This window comes from Lipomyces oligophaga (genome assembly GCF_038497815.1).
Source record: "Lipomyces oligophaga strain CBS 7107 unplaced genomic scaffold V1516scaffold_3, whole genome shotgun sequence".
Lineage (NCBI taxonomy): Eukaryota > Fungi > Ascomycota > Lipomycetes > Lipomycetales > Lipomycetaceae > Lipomyces > [Lipomyces] oligophaga.
The window spans coordinates 1,039,524-1,059,660 of NW_027117787.1; the positions used below are offsets into that span (position 1 = coordinate 1,039,524).

General features: G+C 43.9%; 9 protein-coding genes across 9 annotated transcripts; 4 read left to right on the forward strand and 5 right to left on the reverse strand.

Annotated features, from left to right (window-relative positions):
• Positions 1-18: 18 nt before the first annotated feature.
• Positions 19-1,677, forward strand: V1516DRAFT_621691 (Phosphoglucose isomerase; the record flags this gene model as incomplete). The annotated part of the gene is made up of 1 exon (XM_066919538.1): positions 19-1,677. The coding sequence occupies one exon, from the start codon at positions 19-21 to the stop codon at positions 1,675-1,677; it is 1,659 nt and encodes a 552-aa protein (XP_066778167.1).
• A 274-nt stretch (positions 1,678-1,951) lies between these two features.
• Positions 1,952-5,513, forward strand: V1516DRAFT_695377 (uncharacterized protein; the record flags this gene model as incomplete). Its single annotated transcript, XM_066923988.1, has 3 exons — positions 1,952-4,385; positions 4,477-4,650; positions 4,699-5,513. 3 exons carry the CDS (start codon positions 1,952-1,954, stop codon positions 5,511-5,513), a joined length of 3,423 nt encoding a protein of 1,140 aa, XP_066778168.1.
• A 261-nt stretch (positions 5,514-5,774) lies between these two features.
• On the forward strand, positions 5,775-6,486 carry V1516DRAFT_622575 (mitochondrial 18 KDa protein-domain-containing protein; the record flags this gene model as incomplete). Its single annotated transcript, XM_066919587.1, has 2 exons — positions 5,775-5,882; positions 5,989-6,486. The coding sequence occupies 2 exons, from the start codon at positions 5,775-5,777 to the stop codon at positions 6,484-6,486; spliced, it is 606 nt and encodes a 201-aa protein (XP_066778169.1).
• A 1,116-nt stretch (positions 6,487-7,602) lies between these two features.
• Positions 7,603-8,907, reverse strand: V1516DRAFT_663643 (uncharacterized protein; the record flags this gene model as incomplete). The annotated part of the gene is made up of 1 exon (XM_066920530.1): positions 7,603-8,907. The coding sequence occupies one exon, from the start codon at positions 8,905-8,907 to the stop codon at positions 7,603-7,605; it is 1,305 nt and encodes a 434-aa protein (XP_066778170.1).
• A 2,819-nt stretch (positions 8,908-11,726) lies between these two features.
• On the reverse strand, positions 11,727-12,581 carry V1516DRAFT_623486 (S-adenosyl-L-methionine-dependent methyltransferase; the record flags this gene model as incomplete). Its single annotated transcript, XM_066919625.1, has 1 exon — positions 11,727-12,581. One exon carries the CDS (start codon positions 12,579-12,581, stop codon positions 11,727-11,729), a length of 855 nt encoding a protein of 284 aa, XP_066778171.1.
• Positions 12,509-13,988, forward strand: V1516DRAFT_673352 (uncharacterized protein). Its single transcript, XM_066921893.1, has 2 exons — positions 12,509-12,817; positions 12,867-13,988. The coding sequence occupies exons 1-2, from the start codon at positions 12,793-12,795 to the stop codon at positions 13,631-13,633; spliced, it is 792 nt and encodes a 263-aa protein (XP_066778172.1). The 5' UTR covers positions 12,509-12,792; the 3' UTR covers positions 13,634-13,988.
• A 93-nt stretch (positions 13,989-14,081) lies between these two features.
• Positions 14,082-15,746, reverse strand: V1516DRAFT_621829 (major facilitator superfamily domain-containing protein; the record flags this gene model as incomplete). The annotated part of the gene is made up of 1 exon (XM_066919547.1): positions 14,082-15,746. One exon carries the CDS (start codon positions 15,744-15,746, stop codon positions 14,082-14,084), a length of 1,665 nt encoding a protein of 554 aa, XP_066778173.1.
• Positions 15,747-16,245: 499 nt separating this feature from the next.
• V1516DRAFT_622982 (DDHD domain-containing protein) lies at positions 16,246-18,060 on the reverse strand (the record flags this gene model as incomplete). The annotated part of the gene is made up of 2 exons (XM_066919605.1): positions 16,246-16,571; positions 16,869-18,060. The coding sequence occupies 2 exons, from the start codon at positions 18,058-18,060 to the stop codon at positions 16,246-16,248; spliced, it is 1,518 nt and encodes a 505-aa protein (XP_066778174.1).
• Positions 18,061-19,183: 1,123 nt separating this feature from the next.
• On the reverse strand, positions 19,184-20,086 carry V1516DRAFT_673356 (flavoprotein-like protein). The gene has a single exon (XM_066921894.1). The coding sequence runs from the start codon at positions 19,835-19,837 to the stop codon at positions 19,274-19,276; it is 564 nt and encodes a 187-aa protein (XP_066778175.1). The 5' UTR covers positions 19,838-20,086; the 3' UTR covers positions 19,184-19,273.
• Between the last annotated feature and the right edge of the window lie 51 nt (positions 20,087-20,137).

Here is a 20,137-nt window from a genome sequence, read left to right on the forward strand (position 1 = left end):
AAATTTAGTGTAGAAATTATGTCGTTCTCCACATTTGCGAACGCAACGGACCTTGATACGTGGAAGAAGCTCGAGGCCGCGTATGAGCAGTCCGGTAAGGACTTATCGGTTAAGGAGCTGTTTGCATCGGATGCAGAGCGATTTAGCAAGTTTTCGCATACATTTAAGAACTATGATGGGTCTGAGATTTTGTTCGACTTCTCAAAGAATATTATTGACGAGAAAATCTTGTCGTTGCTGCTTGATCTAGCCAAGGAAGCTAAGATCGAGACTCTTCGTGATGCTCTGTTTGCTGGTGAAAAGGTCAATTTTACGGAAGATCGTGCCGTTTACCACGTTGCACTTAGAAACCAGTCCAATAAAGTCATGAAGGTTGATGGAATTGATGTCACTCCTGAGGTTAATCGAGTTCTCGATCATATGAAAGAGTTTTCCGAATCGGTCCGCTCGGGCGCCTGGACCGGATACACCGGAAAATCTATCAAGTCGATTGTCAACATTGGAATCGGCGGCTCAGATCTTGGTCCTGTGATGGTCACCGAAGCTCTTAAGCATTACGCGCAGCGTGATCTCAGTGTTTACTTCGTGTCGAACATCGACGGAACTCACATTGCAGAGACTCTTCGATCGGTTGATCCCGAGACGACTTTGTTCTTGATAGCAAGTAAGACCTTTACTACCGCTGAAACATGCACCAATGCAAACACGGCCAAAAGCTGGTTCTTGGAGGCTGCGAAAGACCCTGCGCACATTGCCAAGCACTTTGTTGCTTTGTCGACAAATGCGGCCGAAGTCTCAAAGTTTGGTATCGATACTAAGAATATGTTTGAGTTCGAAAATTGGGTTGGTGGCCGTTATTCTGTTTGGTCTGCGATCGGCTTATCTGTCATTCTTTACATCGGCTACGACAATTTCGAAAAGTTTTTGAAAGGTGCTGAAGCTATGGACAAACATTTCAGCTCAACCTCTCTTGAGTCAAATATTCCTGTTCTCGGTGGTTTACTTTCTGTCTGGTACAACAATTTCTTTGGCGCGCAGACTCATCTTGTCGCTCCTTTTGATCAGTATATGCACCGTTTTCCTGCGTACTTGCAGCAGCTGTCGATGGAGTCTAATGGTAAATCTGTAAACCGTGCAAATGGCAAGGTCAACTATTCTACCGGGGCTATTCTCTTTGGTGAACCAGCGACCAACTCGCAGCACTCCTTCTTCCAGCTTGTTCACCAGGGGACTAAGTTGATTCCTGCGGATTTCATTCTTGCCGCTCAGTCGCACAATCCGGTAGAAGGCAACCTTCACCAGCGAATGCTTGCCTCGAATTTTTTCGCACAAGCGGAAGCTTTGATGGTCGGTAAGACTCCTGAACAGGTGAAGGCTGAAGGAAACCCAGAGTCGCTCGTTCCTCACAAGGTATTCTCAGGGAATCGTCCTACTACAAACATTCTCTGTCAGAAGATCACCCCCGCTACGCTCGGCGCGCTGATTGTTTATTATGAGCACTTTACTTTCACTGAAGGCGCAATCTGGAATATCAATTCTTATGATCAGTTTGGTGTTGAATTGGGTAAAGTTCTTGCCAAGTCGATCGGCGCTCAGCTTAACGATAAAACTCCTGTGACGAACCATGATGGATCTACGAATGGACTTATCAATCAATTCAAGGCCTGGTCTGAATAGCTTTCCCGCATCAAAATGTGTTCGTTTCTATGACTATTTTCATCGTAGTATTTGTGAAATTTAGAAGGCAGTGCCTAAATAAATATATTGACTAATTCTGTTTTGATCCAGTCGCTTCGGCCGTTGGGAGTGGACGTGTAGTAAACGCCGCAATAAATTGGTAACTGGATGATCCAAATAATCAAGACTTGTGTAAAACAAGGGACAGATTTATGTTCTATCTTGCTAAAGAGAACAAAATGGTTTTATCTTAAGGATTGATCAATTTAAGAGAATGGCAAGTAGTTCGAGCAGAAACACAAACACAGACATAGACACGGATACGGACTCGAATTCGAAATCGAAATCGAAATCGAATCAAAAGCGAAGGCGAATCTCCGAAGAAGAAAGTGCTGAATGGCCCGACTACTTTCGTCAACTTGAACAGACATATCGAGCGTTAAATACAGTCTCTACCTTTCTATCGTCACGGAAAAATGTTGCTCCTTTATTGTCATCGATTAAAATATCTGTTGAATCTCAGCTGAAGCGGCCGCTTGAAGTTGCGGACATTGCAGCGGTAAAATATCTGTTACCTAGTAATATTCGTTTTGAATATGTACATGAACATGAACTTGCAATATATGAAACAAGTCCTGCAGAGGACAAACTAACTGGCGACAACACAAATGATATCTTTCTAATTAAAGACAATCAGCAATTGACACCGCTGTGGAAGAAAAAACTTGTGTTTGAGTTTGTGGAAGCAAACATTGCGAAAACACAACTGAACAACTCCCGGCTAACAGGCAAAGATCTAATTCGGCTACCGGAATATTCCACACAAGCCATGGCAAAGTTAATCGCCAAAAGAAATGTCAAGTTTAACCATGCTGTGGTCCGATTTTTTGCAAAATGTACGTTATTGTCGGTCGATCCTGAGTTAGTCATTCGCGAAGAACGAGAAAGATATGTGCCAGTGGATGATTCCGAGGAAATGATAGATGACGAATCCAAGGATTTACGTACTATTGCATTTCCTGCGCTGGTTCCACAAACCCGTCCGCCAATTCAAGATGTGGTAGATCAAATCACCTCAAGCGACTGGTATGAAGACCAGTTAGTTGAGCGAGGTTGCAGAGTTTTTCCAGAGTTGCATGCTCAATACGATGGTCTTGATTTTTTGATGTCTCAAGAATTGGTAGATGCGCTGTATACCGCATTTAGCGTGACTGAATTTTACTCTCATCAGGCACAGGCGATGAATGCTCTGGCTCAGGGTCAAAACGTGATTGTTGCGACATCTACTTCGTCTGGAAAATCGTTGATATACCAAGTACCTGTTATTCGAGCCATTGAAAACGATCGAGCTTCGACCGCAATATATATCTTTCCTACCAAGGCGCTTGCGCAGGACCAAAAACGCTCGCTTTCGGAAGTTATCGGATTGATGCCAAATCTAGAGGGCATAGTCGTCGAGACTTACGACGGTGATACCCCGAAAGATAGCCGGAACTCGATTCGTGACCAAGCAAACGTGATCTTTACGAACCCAGATATGCTCCACGTATCGATTCTGCCCTGCGTGGCAGATCAACCTGGATGGCGATCGTTCTTCAGCGGGTTAAAATATGTTGTTATTGATGAACTGCATGTATATAGCGGTGTGTTTGGTGCTCATATGGCGATGATTATGCGCCGATTACGAAGACTATGTTCGTTTTTAGGTAATGATAATGTCCAGTTTATTTCCTGTTCGGCGACAATTTCAAATCCGGTTAGCCATATGGCGCAGGTCTTCGGTCTACCGGACGATAAAATCACGCTGGTCGACAACGATGGGTCGCCATCGGGAATGAAACATTTTCTAAGTTGGAACACGCCGTATAGAGATCCTAATGATCGCACGACTGGTCGTAGAAGTGCACTCGGAGATGCTGCAAAAATACTTACTACTTTGACGTTAAATGGAGTTCGAACTATTGCGTTTTGCAAAGTGCGTGTGCAATGTGAATTGTTAATGCGAGCAATACGCACTGAATTTTCGAGTATAAGAAGAGAAGAAATGATTAATCGAGTGATGAGCTATCGCGGAGGATATGTGGCAGCTGAGCGTCGACGAATCGAAAAAGAAATGTTCGAAGGACGATTACTTGGAATAGTTGCTACAAATGCGCTGGAATTAGGTATAGATATCGGCTCTTTGGACGCTGTACTGGTTGTTGGATTCCCCTTTTCGATCGCTGCATTGAGACAGCAAAGTGGCCGAGCGGGACGAAAAAATAAAGATTCGTTGACTGTTCTAATTGGAGATTCATATCCGGTCGATCAATATTATATGCAGAACCCAGATGACTTGTTTCAGAAGTCACCGGAAGAAGTAGTACTCGATTTGGATAATCCTCTACTATTAGAATCACATCTACAATGTGCAGGATTTGAACTTCCAATATCTCTGGATTCTGATCGACGGTTCTTTAGTGGTCGTGATGGTTCCGGGGATCTGATGGTTGATTTAGTAACTCAGAGGCTTGTATTACGATCCAAAGCAAGTCCAGGCGAACCGGACATGTTTGATTGCCATCCCCGGTTTCTCCCATGGCCTGCGAAGGAAGTTATTATTCGAAACATCGATGAAGATGTATATGCAGTAGTAGACGTTACGAATAGTCGAAATATTGTTATTGAGGAAATTGAATCTTCACGGACAATGTTTACAGTATATGAAGGTATGTTTGGCCAGTGTATAGTTGACGGACTTGGATTATTTAGGCTTGTCAATTGACTCACACTTGATAGGTGCTGTATACATACACCAAGGAAAGCCATATATAGTACGAGATTTTGATCCAGACACTAAGATTGCGAAAGTTGAAAGAACAAACGTCGAATGGACGACAAATCAGCGGGATTTTACAGATGTTGACGCTATCGAGATACAAGCTTTGAAACCTCTCGAGCAGATGAATTCGAACAACTCGTTAGCTGAGAGCAGTTTATCGCAAGTCATACCTACTCCAGCAACAGCAATGATAAATGCAGGCAAATTACAGTACGCATATTTTGGGTCAATCAGAGTGACCTCGTGTGTGTTTGGATATTTTAAAATGGATGCACAGAATCGGATTATCGATGCAGTCGATGTCAATACAACTCCTCCCGTGGTTACCTATACCAAGGGCTTTTGGCTCGATGTACCCTTGCGCGCCATTGAGGTTATTCAACAGAAAGGTCTTCATCTTGCTGGTGCCATCCACGCCGCCGAACATGTCATCATCGGCATGACTACACGAGTCGTGATGGCGGGCCAAGGGGATATTAGAACGGAATGCAAAGCGCCGGAAAAAGAGTTTGCCACGCGAGAAACGCAGCGGAAGCGGCCCGCCAGACTTGTGTTTTATGATGCGAACAGCGGGATCCTGGCTAATGCGAGCCAGCAGGCTTACGAGTCGAACCAGCAGGCAATAGGAACAGGCATGAGTAGGAAAGTTTTCGAGTTTGTGGAAGAAGTATTACTGACAGCTGTCGAGCGCGTCGAAAACTGTGAATGCGAATTGGGCTGTCCAGCCTGCATCATTCGAACAAAATGCTCAGAAGGAAATGCTGTGCTATCCAAGGCAGGAGCGTATATTATTCTTAAGCTTTTGACTGGTCAGGAGTTGAACGAAAATATAATTCCAGATGGCCCAGAGCCAAATATGCCGAAGGCGAATTCGGCAAGCAGACGAGTGGAAACAATTATTCCTGTAACTGGAAGAGTACATCGGGCAGCAGATATCGAGATTCTAGGCTCTAGAAATACAGGATTACTGCCCTTTGTTCTTCCAAAAGATGAGCTAAGGGAGATTAGAATGTAATAAGCTATTGATAACATATGTGAATATAGTATACTTCATGATTAATTTAATCTAATTGAGAGTTTTAAATTTGATGAATGGGACAAGTCGGCTGCCGGATAGGAAGGGCCAGCCGCAGAACAAGTCATCATCAGAAATCTTGATTAATACAGTTTTCTTATTCTCCAATAAATTTCAGCGAGGCAAGCAATTCCAGATTAAATCAGGTCAAATTGGACGGTGTTGTACCTATAATTCGATAGAATATTTCAGACACTCAAGATGGCAGAAAAGAAGGTGGAAGAAATTGCAACTGAAATTAAGACAGGAGAAGCACCAGAATCGACCGAGACCAATTGGCGATATGCTGCCTACGCGAATCGGCTTCGAGTAAGTGGTTTGATAGGAGCTTTGCGAGTGTTTTTACTAATAGTTACTAACCAAATAGACTGTATGTTATCTGTATTGCAATATGAAGCGGTGTCTTACTCTCTAGATTATGATGGCTACACAGCGTTACGTTGCTTACACTTCTGACATTGGAGAATCGTTCCGACCTGTCGCGCATCCGAGGTTGGTTTCACTTGCCTATGGCATCAGCTGGACATATGTTTTGGGCGATATTTCATACGAAGGATACAAGACGTACTTGAAAGAACAAGACTGGCTGTCAGCAAAGGCAAAGGGCGAGCCTGTGTCAGAAGAGAAGCCGAACTGGGCCTTGTCAGTAGTTCAACGAGGCGTGTTTCAAAGTATAGCTAGTATGGGTCTTCCTGCGCTGACAATCCATTCTACAGTTCGGTATTCCGGTCAGGCGATGAAGAACGTTAAAAATGCCCGCTTACGTACATACGGTCCTGTTGCGCTTGGATTAGCTGTCGTGCCTTTGCTGCCTTACTTGTTTGACGAACCCGTCGAAGAGGCGGTTGACTACGTTTTTGACAAGGGAAAAATGGCGTATGAATCGTTTACTGAGCCTAAGAAGGAAGCATAAAAACATCTTTCGTTTATTTCCTTTTACTTGAAATAAATTATAGCACGCTCATCTCACAATCGCACAAACGCATAACCGCATAACCGCATAACCGCATAACCTCATAAACGAACAAGAGGGCTGGGTGCAACAGTAAAGAAAGAGCTCAGAGAAATAATTTCGAACTAAATTAGCTCTAGCAGCGATGTGCATAACGAGCATGTCGTCGCTAACTCACTCGTTGAAAACTAGTTTAGCCTATCCAGAAAATTCTCTGAGACTCTATTTTGCGATGACGATTGCTTTGTCTTCGTTTTTAACATGTCAGAGTATGTTTTACTCGTACAATTGCCATTGATATTGCCACTGCCATCAACATTAACATTAACATTATATAATTCCGGTAGATTAAAAGTAACTAAATATACTTGTAAAGTTCACTATAAACTCGTCCTTCTTGAGCCGCTGTCTTTCGCATTTTGAATTATCGCACATCGTCCAGATCAATGGCCACCGCCACGGGGTTTAAGCTCGTGGAGCATGCTTCCTAGATAAAATGTCGCTAGTCTTCAAATTTGAATCTAGTATCGGTTGCGCTTAAAACTGATATATTTCCTATGGTTATCCGAAATCAAGAAATCAATACATATCCGCGCGGTTACTTTTCAAGCTGCGTATACCTATGACCAAGCCCCGCAATATGCGAGCCGACTCGATTATAGATCAAGAATTCAGATATCTGAATTCTTAACAGTCAGTCTTTCTAATTACTGCTCTGACTTAGACTAATTGTGAATACCCCCGTCACTGAGAATAGCCTTTCGACTGAGATCAACTTAATATGTATGCTCAAGCAATGCAGACGCTGATCTTGCAATAATTCTGTCAAGCGACCTTGACACATAGCATTGATTCCAGTGGTTTCTTTTTACAGAACAACTCACAATGCAATTATACAAAAAATGCCGGCAAATATAACGCTAACAGTAGATTATCTAACTAATGAAACAGATATTCCAACATTGTCAAACTTGTTTACCTCCCTCACCAGTCTACCGTTCGTCATTCATTCGTATACTTTCCAGCTCGACAAAATCGCCAATCCAAAAATCATCTCCCCTTGATTCCCCTATCAGCTCACTCAAAAATCAATTTCTGCACAATTGCGTTAGCCACACTATTTTTCGACTTTGTTGAAATCAATAATTCCTTTCCTTGTGCCGTTCCAATAAGCGGCGTAGAAAAGGCATAGACGCTGAAGATTGAACTTGTAATATCGTGGTATGCGTCCGTATACAGAACATGGCGATCGGTCGACCATGGTCCAACAGGAGAAGGCGCATACTCGATGATGTACTTTGTAGTATCATCTGAGGCGACAAAAATCATGAGATAGGCATCGTGATACTCAGAGTAGAACACAGAACCACCGGCATTATTTTCAGTGCCAGCGGCGAATTTGATGTCGCTGGGAAGAGAATAGATAGCAAGCGTATCTTTGCGACTTTCTGTCGCCGTTGGTGCAGTAGTGAGCCAAGTATCGGTGCTAGCGGAATAATATGACCAGCTTGAACTGTCCATAACGTCGTCGACCGGTGCGCGGGCAACCATCAAGTCGGTTGAATTGCTATAGACGGAGACATCGAGTGCGTAAAGATAGATATAATCTTCGACCTTCATCGCCGCGAACTTGCCCCACAGATACTGACCCGTTATAGTCAAGTCTACACCATTATCACCCGCTTCAGTAAAGGTAGTATCGAGCTCATTGACGAACTTCTGTGGTCGGTCGGTAGTGAGGGTCTTGCCATCGTCCGACAGCGTGTACTTAACAAGATACGAGCCTTGCGAAAAGGAGGGTAGTCCCAATGCTTCTGTGTTAAGGTTGAGATAAGAGTTCCATACCTGGATTGACGTGGTGGAGTTGATAGGCACGCACGCGGTCAAGGGCTGTTCAAACGGGTTGGTATATGATGAAAATTGAGCGTCCGTCCAAGCCACGAATGACACATCAGATCCATTGTATGGAAGCCACTGGTCCATGGCCGAGACGACGTTCGTGGTATGCAGAGGCGACATACCTACAGATAGGTATGAGGGATAGTACCAAAACAGCTGCATAGTAGCCGGTGTGTTATCGACCTCGACGTCGCCAGTAACCCAGAAAGAGTGGTTACCGATCGGACAAAACGAAACTGGCGTACCATATTCGGTGATGTGAAAGGCCGAGCTGTTGTGTTTGCTCTTCCAGTCCGTCAATGAACCCCATGTGGCAACTTTACTAACCGTAAAGTCAGTCTTCTTGGGCGACACTTCGTAGCTAGGGTCAGCGTATGTGAATGGAGTATTGTAAACGGGGAGGTTTGTCAGGACCTCAGTTCCCTGGGCGTTTGCTCCGGAAGCGAGAGCGATGAAAGCTGCGAAAAAGAGCAGAGAAGTCATTGATGCAGTTATCTGAATCTTCGCCAGAATTGGATTTGATTTTGTAATGGAGTCAAATAAAATGTATTCTATAATTGATTACCACTGATTCTGCAAGAAATGAGCAGCATAATACAACTACGAGAGATGCGCTCTCGAGCTATACTTATGGGTAGTCAGTCGACTGCTCGTAGGGTTCTCTTGCATGCTAATAGCACACCCTTTGTGCTGAAGCCTCCCCTGATGCTGGAGAATTCAGCTCTTGATGCCATTCAGAATAGAAGTCCCGACTAAAATTAGAAAATGGTCAGATCTGTGCTCATTATAGGGGTGCCTGAAGACTGAGTTCGTGTTGACACTTATAGTTTCTATCCTGACAGAAGCGGAGACTGGCCACACTAGACCAGACTAGGAGTGGGTAGAGGCCCGATCGGGCAGATCTAAAGCAACAAGACAGAATCTGCAAAGAGTGCGCATTCTGTTCGAGTCCGATGCTATGGCTGATTGCCGATTATTGTTCGAGTCCGTCGCATTCTAAAACGCCACCTTCTCTTTTTCTTAGAATCGTGTTGTGATCCAAGAAAAATTGGAGAGATTGTTTGGAGATCTGGATATCTGGAAGATCCAGAGATTTCCCGATTTTTAAAGCCAGCCAGCGAAAAGCCCGAGTGCTCAGGAGCTATCAGGCCGTTATCTGGTCAAAGTTTGAACGTCTTTTGCTGGATGTCGGGCTGATAGGTTATGGCAGTTCAGGACGTTGCGAAAGCTGCGAAAGTGCTCATCTCAGAGACCACTACGAGATACATCTACAGAATTCTGTTTATTGTTGAGAACGGCTGCAGAGACAGACGGACGTTAACTAGAACACGATACACTACTAGCCGTATTCAGCCTGTCAGAATGTCACCGCAAGTTCCGATACGGAAATTTCAGACAAAGATATCTGCACACTCGAGAAGACTGTGCAAGTCAGCTCTTATTCGAGCTAAGTTAAGCATAGTAAAAGGCTAATAAGAGAAAGGGATAGTGAGCCATCAGATGGAACGCGCACAGACAAGCGAGTAGCCAGTCAAGGACCACATGCGGCTGGCTGGCTGGCTGAATATGACTGGGGAGGAAGTATAATCTGAATACCTCGAGCAGGAGGACGACATGTTCCGGCAAGAATTAACAGAAAGGTCATGATGTACGTACACTCTCATATCATTGTCCGGTTCTCTGCACATCTGACTCAGTCACAAACCTTCGGTCTTGACTTTCGAGGTAATGAAGAGCGCCATTGTCAGATATATCAGATATATCAGATATATCCGAGACTTCAGACTCCGCTCTTTGTCATGTCTCAGAAGTTCTTGCTTGCTCGATCAGATAGTTGAGTAAGGGTGCTTCATTCAACGTTCTATTCGTGCCTTTACAAAGTCATTTCTAACGTTAAAATCATTAATCAAATTGTTTGCCAGCTGCGATGCTATAGGCGTGTATTTGTTTATGCAGAGAATAGTGATCAAGAATGACAAACCATCTGGGGTGATTCTTCTGCATATATTGTATCTGACTCCGCTTAGGTAGTTTATCCCTGTGTGCCCACTATACAAGATCTGCCTCTAACTAAATATCGCTCTATCAAATTTTGTCCTATTTACTGAATATTCTAATATCCTTTTTACTCATTTCTGGGCTCTCTCTGTAATTTTTACTATGGAATAGTAGCAGTTCTGGATCATTCAAATTTGATGCCAAATTCAAAATTACCGACACAATAGTTGCTCCTAGACAAACTTAGGTCTTCAATGACAGCTGTGTATCTTATCCTGAGTACTCCGATCAAATGTCGCGAATCAGAAACTCTTATTGCTCACCGAGCAGGATGTGTAATCGACAAAGCTGAACAATTTATGGAAAAAGTGTAGATAATTAACAAATCGAAAATAGCTTTTTTTGTTTATTAAAAATTTGTGAAGCTTTGTAACGGTTAATTATCAATTCTTGATAGCTCAGTACCATGTATCTAATCCAACAGTGTATTTAGAAATTGGACGAACTCTGAGTCGGTTACAGGCTCGACGAATTTACTAAAAGTGGAATCCAAGATCAAAGGTAAAGAAGATAGAACAATCTTTGCTTCTATACTTTGATAGCTCAATATACAATTTTTTTGATTTTATGATCTCGTAATGACATAATTATGTTATTAACCTGCTGGCATTGTCTGCTAGCTCATATCAGATACAAACTTGCGTGCTTATAAAAGTAATCTCGGGAAAAAATCAACAATCTCAAGCAGAAAATTACCATTCTGGCTGCTATTTATAAACGGATTTAGGCTATTTTTTGATTAGTTTTGATGTCCGAAGGATTTTGAGCAGTCTTATTGGCTTAGTTCTCGTTTCCTTCCTACATTATGGACTGATATTACTCCTATGAGCACTCCATCTAAATGCTGGCGAGTGTCACAATTTGGTTAGAAATATCTGGATCGGCCTTTTTTCTTTTTTGTTCTATAGATATAATATGTTTATTATTGGTGACATGAACGGCCCTTCCGAAACGAAAATGCTTTGAAAGAACATTTCGAGTTGTATGAAATCGGTCATGTTCGGAGATCACGATTTGTCGCGACTTGAAAAAATTAGATGACTTACTAAACCAGCGTCGCAAAATGCTTCGCAAAGTGGAGCTGTCTTGGCCGGAGTATCTCGGCAGCGATGATGCAATCGAGAGTGCGCGCTTAACTCGGTCTCGAATTGCTTTCGCCAGTCGCCTCCTATACCTGTTGGTTTCGACAGTGCCTCTTCGGCAAAGATGATAGCTTCGTCCTATTCGCATGCAGGTACGTAAGATCACAGTTTCCGGGCCAGCACAATGATATGTTTCCACATGACATTAACGACAGTTCTATCAGTCCAATGCAATTCTCTATGGAATTGCTGAAACAACTGGTCGACAATATCGCCACTACCGCCTTTATCAAGCGAGACTTCTGAGTGTTCCTTGAAGTAATTGTGTAGGCTACTCCAAGTATACACGTATTGGCGGTTTGCAGCGACAGTCATCGTCTTGCTGATCAGGCATTTGTCATCTGCATCGATTCCGGGGATAAACTGTTCGCGCTGAATGTTACCGTACAGATTCGGAGGTGGATTTACTTCACGGAGCAGATTTCGTAGAAACTTACGACCAGGTTCCCAGTACGGACCGAGCTTGGACTTTCCGTAGCTAAATTCCTCGATGATTTCGTTTGCACGCGGACAATCCTTGTATTGATGATCAACGTAGCCAAAGTAAGCTAGTGTCCCACCAACTCGGAGACTTTTAGCACAATTTTGGAACCATTGGTCATGTTTAAACCAATGTACAGACTGCGGAGCAACAATCATATCCACGGTACCTGGTTCGGTGAGCTCGTCAACACTTTCACCCATTGACTGGATGAACTGAATATTACAGACCGACTTTGCATGAGCATTGTCGGTTGCAGTCTTTATCATATTTGCTGACGGATCCACACCAATTGCGTGATCAAAGTATTTAGATAATGGGATTGTCGCTGTCCCGGGTCCGCAGCCGAGATCTACCACCAGTGAGCGCGGTCCTTGATGAAAATCCAGGAGTTTCTGATACAGTTCAAGCGGATAGCTCGGACGGAAGTCTGAGTACAAATCCGACGAGTAGTTTGAGTCTGAAAATGAAGCCATAGTGATTTCGAAATCTCTCAAGCAATTCTGAGCGATATTCAATTGAATTTTGTTAGAGAAGTAACACTGAATCTTTCAGGTTTAGATAACAAGTATCTACACGTGATCACCGCTGGGACTCCACTGTGAAGCTCGATTAATTGATCCATCTAGAATTTGAATCCGATTTTAATCACCACCATTTGCAAGGATTTTACCAAGTTCGCTTAAAATGCAATATCCGTATCGACAGACAGGTAAGACATATCTTCGTACGAACTTGCCTACTCTGACGCAAGATTGTAGGTGCTTCAAGTACGACGAGCACTTCAAGTCATGAAATATCACAGCCAGGTAGGACTGAATTAAGGACAGTTATCATGTCGAACTTGCCCCCAGACGAACAGATTGATCTTGCACTTTTGCATTCTCTAGTTCGTGGAGGAAAAATCGAATATTCACACTATGATCCGAGCCGGCAGACGTTTTTTATCCATTTTATGCAGGCGCGCGATGCCTCGAATTATTTGACTTGGATCAAGAAGCAGGGAAAAGTCTATCTCAATGACTACGAGGTGTATTTTGACCTAGTGCAGTCACCGGCTGTGGTTCCCCCGTTATTTCTTTCACAGTCGAAAGTGTCGCGAAAAATTTTTCTTGGCGGACTACCAGCTGAGATCAATGCGCGCGGATTATGTGCCATGTTTGAACGTTACGGAGTGATTGAGTACGTGAAAATCGTCTGGGATCGTAAATGTGGATGGGTCTCATTCTGTCGAATCGCTGATGCCTTTGACGCTTTGCGGTTCATAAATATGGACTTTCCGATCACTCGGTCAGTTCGGATTGCGTACGGAAAGGATGATTGTGAAGGCAAGCTACGCGAAATCTTGGAAGGAGGCGGTGTAAGTATCAATGCGCGAAAGGATACAGATATCATTGTTGGCAAGTATAAACATATGGGTAGGAGAATTACAGGTCTGCCAGTTTCTGTACTTTCAGGGACCTTAGTCGAGTCACCTTCTCCATCTGAATCTGACGATCCGGATATTGACGAGTTGAAACCTGAATAAATATAATTGAAGGAATTTGAGTGGATTTAGCCGGCTGCTCCGAGGAATTTTAGATAACCAGCTGAAATAATGGATCTGATTAGGCTGACTTCACCTACTGAATTCGTTCTACCTGATTGATTTGAATATTTCTGATAAATTTACCTGCGCAGCTGTCGCTGTTTAGATTAATTTTTGGCTGACAACGATTTGATGGACCTCTTTGGTCTGATGATTTGATCTGATGAATTTGACTTCTCATTCACTCTGAACAATCTGGATTTTGGTTAATTGGGACACACTAGATGAAGGAATTTGGCTGATGTCTTAAAATTTGTATAATAGATAGTTCCAAATGTAAATTTTAACTATAAAATATGATCCTGTAGTCCCCTCCACAACGAACTCGCACACTCAGCACAAATGAAATGCAACCTCACAAAAATCGATGCAAAATAAAGGATTTGAATCACAACTGTAATCTAAAATCGAGACGTTTATTCGCCACGTCATTTGTAGTAGCGGAATAATGCTCTCTTTGCTCAAGAGTCATCCCTGACCAAATCGCTTCCCGGCGTTTGTTTTCTCGCGTATACCACACCTTTGTGAAAAGTGTCAAACATACATTAAAAACAGCTACGACAATCAAAGCAATATTCCCATTCTTGTAGAACGGAGCATCATTCTCACGATATACGTTCGCAGCTGATAAACTGCCGAGCTGCACGCCAATGTTATAAATAGCTACTGCTAGTGCGCGTTTATGCTGATCATTGGTATTTGCAGATAGCCAGGAAATTAGTACCGGTGTATAATAAGGAAACCCAACAGTGAAAATGACGCAAAACGCTCGAACCCCAGCAGGTGCGGAGTCAGGAAGTGAACGCATGATGATTAAAAAGGTGAGCACCCAGGCCATCGCCATCAGCGGAACTGGCCAGCGTTTCTTATATTTGTCTGCATAGTTCGAGACGAAGAGCATGCCAGTCATGATAGTCATGTTTGCGGGAATGACAAGTAGGTTAGACTCATTTGTAGAGTAACCATAACTGCGAAACATGATAGTCATGAATTGATACGATGCAACGGAAGGCAGAAATCCGACAAAGGCAAGCGTAAACATGGGTAGTAAATATATGTCTGTGACAGTCTTATAGATATCCTTGAAGCCGAGATTTGCAAAAGTCGAAGTCCTCCGGTTATCGAGTTGTCGCGCTTTACTGGGATCATCTAGAATAACGCGCGCGCGAAGAATAGCTTGCTCTCTAGGTGTAAAAAAACGAGAGAGATTTGGCTTTCTGAAATTTGGCATCATCACAAATGTTGCAAGACCGATTGACAAAGTCAGTATTCCTTCAAGTAGAAAGAGCCACTGCCAGTCATGCCATCCATTAATACCATTCATATTGAATATAGCTGATCCTAAAAGTGCAGAAATTGCGTTCGTGATGTATTGCATTGTCCATAACATAGCAAGTCGGGTGGCCATCTCGTGCGCTTTGTAAAAACCTGTTACATAGAGTGCGATGCCAGGAACGAAGCCGCCGCTGCAAGCACCAAGAAGAGCACGCACTGCAAGATAAGACGCTCTATCCGTCACAAAAGCCTGGCATAGACCCACAAGAGCCCAGAGCGACATCATGGTGGGAATCCAGATTGTCGGTCCCATAATTTGATTCATGATCTGAGTCGGGATCTCCATGGCCATGAAACTGAAGAAATACACAGTCTGACCAAGACTGAAGTCATTTTGCCGCATGTTTAAGTCAAACAGAAAGTCCGTAGTTAAAACATTCACAATATTGATTCTATTCAACTGCAGACTGAAAAACGTCACACACGCCCACAGCATTATTCGGATGTCGGCCTTGAGTCGCACACGTCGGTCTTCCTCCTCTGTCCAGCCATCCGTTCCAAGTTCGAGTAACTCCGCCAGTTCACCATAATCGTCAAAAATCCCTTTTTGTTCGTCTTCCAGAAGAAATTCAGCATCTTGTTGTTCCTGTTTGGCTTCGGTTTCTTCTGAAACTAGTGTTGTTGCTTTATCACTACTTGACGACTCCGATAATAACGAGCCATAATCTGTATTTTCTCTATCGCCTCTCAGTTCTTCTTTTTCATGCAGTAAACTCATTATTGGATGCTACTGTTCAGATGCAAAATAATATTACAGACAAAACAAAATCAACTTTAATCTCAAAATTCTAGCATTCAATGTCCTAGGAACATGTAGATAAACAGTCAACCAGCGCTGACCGAAAATACCGGTCTGGCAAAGAAGGCTCGTGCTTAGACTTGTTATCGCTCTATCGGACAGAACCCAAACTCAACCGATACTATTTCCAATCCTGATTTTGGTGTAAAACTTTACTTTGTTTAAACTTTGCGGATTTGTTGAACTGCGACACTATACACGACTCTGACTGTCCACTCAAAACTTGGCCGCGACCATTTAGCCCGTCGGCCGCCGTTCTACATAAGTTTCCCCATTCCGCGCCCGCTCGTAATCGTATCGAGTCGTATTTTAGCTAACAACTTGAGTTAAGCTAATTCCGCACTACTTCGAAATATTCTACTCCTGCACTCCTGTCTGTATTGAAGGGATGACTCAAAATCATATTTCAGTCAATACCTCACGTACTCTGCTTGTACTTGACACGAAACTCCTCCAACGTATTCTCAACGCCCTCCGGCCGACTACATTCAGCTGCAACCAAATATGCAAACTCCTTTGACTCCCAATATCCCGAATGCGCTGTTAATATGCTAATATACTGATTCTCTAGTGCTCCGGTGGGATGAATAACGTAGTCTATCTGTCCGTTTTCGTTCAGACTGTAAAATCGTGTGTGTACTAATCTTTCGTATCGCCTGTCTCGTTTCTTCTTCTGGTGCTTCGCAGTTCCATATGAAGATCCTACTGTGGGACCTCGTGTGAACGAATATGTTCTACTTGGCTCTAGTGGATGGCGCTTGATATCTATCCCATCTTTGGACTCTGAGATTGAGCTATTGTCCTGAGTTGGCACCATTGTATCGTCGTCTGAACTGCTGTTACTTATGTGATCGTCCTCTGCTTCGTCATCATCACTGTCTTCGCTATCTTCCATAATAGGCCTTGTATAATCATCTTCACTATGTGCCAGGCGCTTGCGTTTTGCCTCTCGCTTTCGGTTTTCCTGGATCTGCTCACCAGCTTGAAAATTGGGGTTCAACTGCCGTGCAACCTTCACAACTAGCACTTGGCCCGCTCCACGAGCCCGCTGTACGACTCGGTTCTTGATCGCAATCGCTTTCCGCTGCAGCGGTGTCTTAGCTTTGGTATCCAGGGAAAATATACGTGTCAGAAACCCTTCCTGCGGTAGCGGGATCGCTAAATCGACTCGTTCTATGGTCTGCGCGAATTCAGGGTCAACCGCGGGATTCAGCCGATATGCAACCGGATCCGAAGTATGAATCACATTGTAAATATTCTCGACAGCAAGACACCCATATTCTCCACCATGACTAAGGCCAATATCGCTAGGACTTATTACTATCGGAGTAGGATTCCCGGCTTGATCTGCTACATCTTGTTCACTATATGAAAGATGCTGCGCAATGTTCACTAGACGTTCCGTAGACATGATTCGAGGAATTAAATTCGACTTATTCAAGAGTAAGAAAAACCCCACCGGACTTCCCGCAACGAACAGATTTCTGACTGAAAACTCAAGCATCAGATCGGAATCGTCTGCATTGTGCTCGTTCTGTGAGAAAACTGGCGGTGGAACGGTCGGTTGCCGTGACAAAATGTCGACCGCAATCACAGATCCTAGAGAGTGGCCTATGATCGATACTTTTCCTTGCCAACCCGGATTATTGCGCATCCATAATCGATAGATCCGGTTGGCTTCGGCCGTAACTGCATGAAGTACACGGGGTCTATGTTTGGACAGATAATAAGGGATGTCGAGTAATACATCTGAAATGATGTTTCGTACAGTCGGAATCGTAGGCGGCGTGATATCGGCAAGCGAAAACGCACGACGAACTGGATCATCGGCTCCATCCTTATTTTGATCTCGTTCAGATGTAACCTCCTCATAATCGAAATTAATCTTGCGTCGCCAGTTAATTGGAAGAACCGTAGGAGGTGGATGCGAACCAGGCATTGATCGATGTTGTTTTGCCATCAATACACGAAAAGTATTGATAGCGTAAGTGAAATCAAATGTCTCTACCCGTTCAGACAGCTTCTGTCCGATTCCATGAACAACTAGCACGATATGATTGACATCGGCAACAGTCCAAGGACCGTGTCTAGGCTGCCCACCACCTTTTATCCAGTCATCATAGTCAAAACCCCGTTTGACAACACCTTCAATACCTTTACCGGGAAATCGTACAGCCAGACTTCCTGGCCGACGGGACACAGCACCAAGAACCCAAGCGATTCCCCGCGTCATTCCAGACGGCCGTCCAGCAAAAGTTCGCACAATAATAGTTTCTGGAATCATTACCGCAAATCCCTCACGTCGATTATCATGGCTGTCTATTAACGTAAGCCTCTCTTCCGGACGAGGAATTCGCCGCTTGTATGCATCGATTGGTGAGATATTTCGGGTTTGAATGTCTGGTTCTTCAGGTAGTGGCCAGTACACTGCAGAGTAGTTTTCCGACACGGAGACTTTAATCTTGTTTTCTGCTGCTCTACCTACTTTGCGAACAGCCTTGAGCTCAGAAAGATATGCGGTCGACCAAGGCTGAATATCCAAGAACCCTTGCTCGAGCCTAGAAGCCAACTCAAAATCTGTAATTGGCGTACAAGAATAGCGGTGCCAAATATGGTCCGAATTAGTTGCCTGTATTCCAGATTCCTGACTAGTAGCGTTAGGAGTTGGACCGGGAAGTGATGAAGTGTAGAACCATGTAGCTCGAATGACATGCGCAGTGTCGTGCATGGGACGCCAGTATACAGGGACTAGCTGCATGACACAATGCTGCAGCAGCAAAGGACTTTGATCTGGCTCTGTTCCCAGCGCTGTTGAAGACTCCGGATCAGCAGTCAGCGTAGTGTCTTGTTCTGGTGCTGCTGACTGTGGCGATGATGATGGCGGAAGCGGAGTGAACTCGACAGCATATAATCGAGAAGCACCTACGATCACACTGACGGTCGGCTGCTTTGATCTTCGCGACGACCGGTGTTTTCCCTGCTGCTGCGTTGTACTGGATGAACTAGAAAGCCCTGAGCACTCAATATACAAAGCTTTCCAAGCTGTCTCTAGTCGCTTGTTGTCGTCAGGCGTGAATGGAATCCAAGTCGTCTCTTTATCGATCGGAATTGTCGAGGCAGCCGGCGTCGACGGTGGTGGAAACGGGGCAGACGGGTCATCCAAAGGAGCGATCGCGTTGTGGAAGAACCACGGCTGCATAGCTGCCGTATCTGTTTGGTCCATTTCTTACTTGTCTGTCCGGGGTCACGAAGAACCGGGAAACGAACCAGATATGAATGCTTAGTAGTCTTGGATGGGATCAGATAGGCCCGGCTGTCGACGTCATCGTTAACCCTAGCCGGACGAGAATCGGTAAGTTCGAATAGGAACAAGATGTGCATTATATTTCTATGATTCTATGAAACGATTACAGGAAAGTATAAAAAGACAGAAAAAAAATTCAAACTCAAGAAGAAGAGTTAACGGCCGCTTGCATGTTTTCAAGAAGCTTGATTGCCTCCGCTTCAGTCTCGACACCGTAGTCAAGCGTGTTTTGCGACCAGTCAACGTCAGCAATCTTCAGACAAACATGAGGTTCGACCATGTTCATGCGCAAGCTGCCTTGAAGAACGTTAATAAACTGCACGACAGCCCGGTCGCCACCTCTATGTGAATGACAAACAATGCCGGCATATTTTCCCATCCACTCCTTCTTGAGATAGTCGATGTAAAGCTTGAGAATGCCGGGATACGAACCGTTATAAGTAGGCGTGATAAAAATAAACCCACTCGCAGCCTTTACAGTATTGCTCCAACGAATTGTCTCGGGTTGCGTATAGAGTCCTGTCATTGGAATATGCGGTTCCTGCGAGTGCAGATCAAGCTTAAAGTCGGACAGCTCGAGCAGGCGGAAGTCCACGCCGGTCGTGTGCTTCTTGGACAACTCAAAGATCCAGTTAGCAATTGTAGGAGACAGCCGCGAGGCACGCGTGCTTCCAATAACAATATAGACAATGGGAAGGGAAGTCATTATGACTGATTAAAGCAGAATATTGAACCAATATGAACAGTAGAAAGGATAAAGAATAATTGTAAATTTCGACTACCAGCTGTACAGAACCACAGGATATGCAGTTCTCTAATTAGCTATAACTTTGGTCTGACTGTTTTAGTGAATATTCAATATGAATAATCCAATTGTACTTTTCTAGCTATATTCTCGCTCTCCTTATCCAATAGTTGAAACAGATGAATATTGTTCATCATCAGGTAAGCCGGACATAAATACAGTTTCATTTCGGATTTAAACTAAATCACATGATAAAACTAG

Bases quoted from the DNA above. Each gene is read 5' to 3' on its own strand.
- V1516DRAFT_673352 (XM_066921893.1), top strand. From the start codon at position 12,793: ATGCAATATCCGTATCGACAGACAG. The intron at 12,818-12,866 runs GTAAGACATATC...GCAAGATTGTAG, and splicing joins ATATCCGTATCGACAGACAG to GTGCTTCAAGTACGACGAGC.
- V1516DRAFT_673356 (XM_066921894.1), bottom strand. From the start codon at position 19,837: ATGACTTCCCTTCCCATTGTCTATATTGTTATTGGAAGCACGCGTGCC.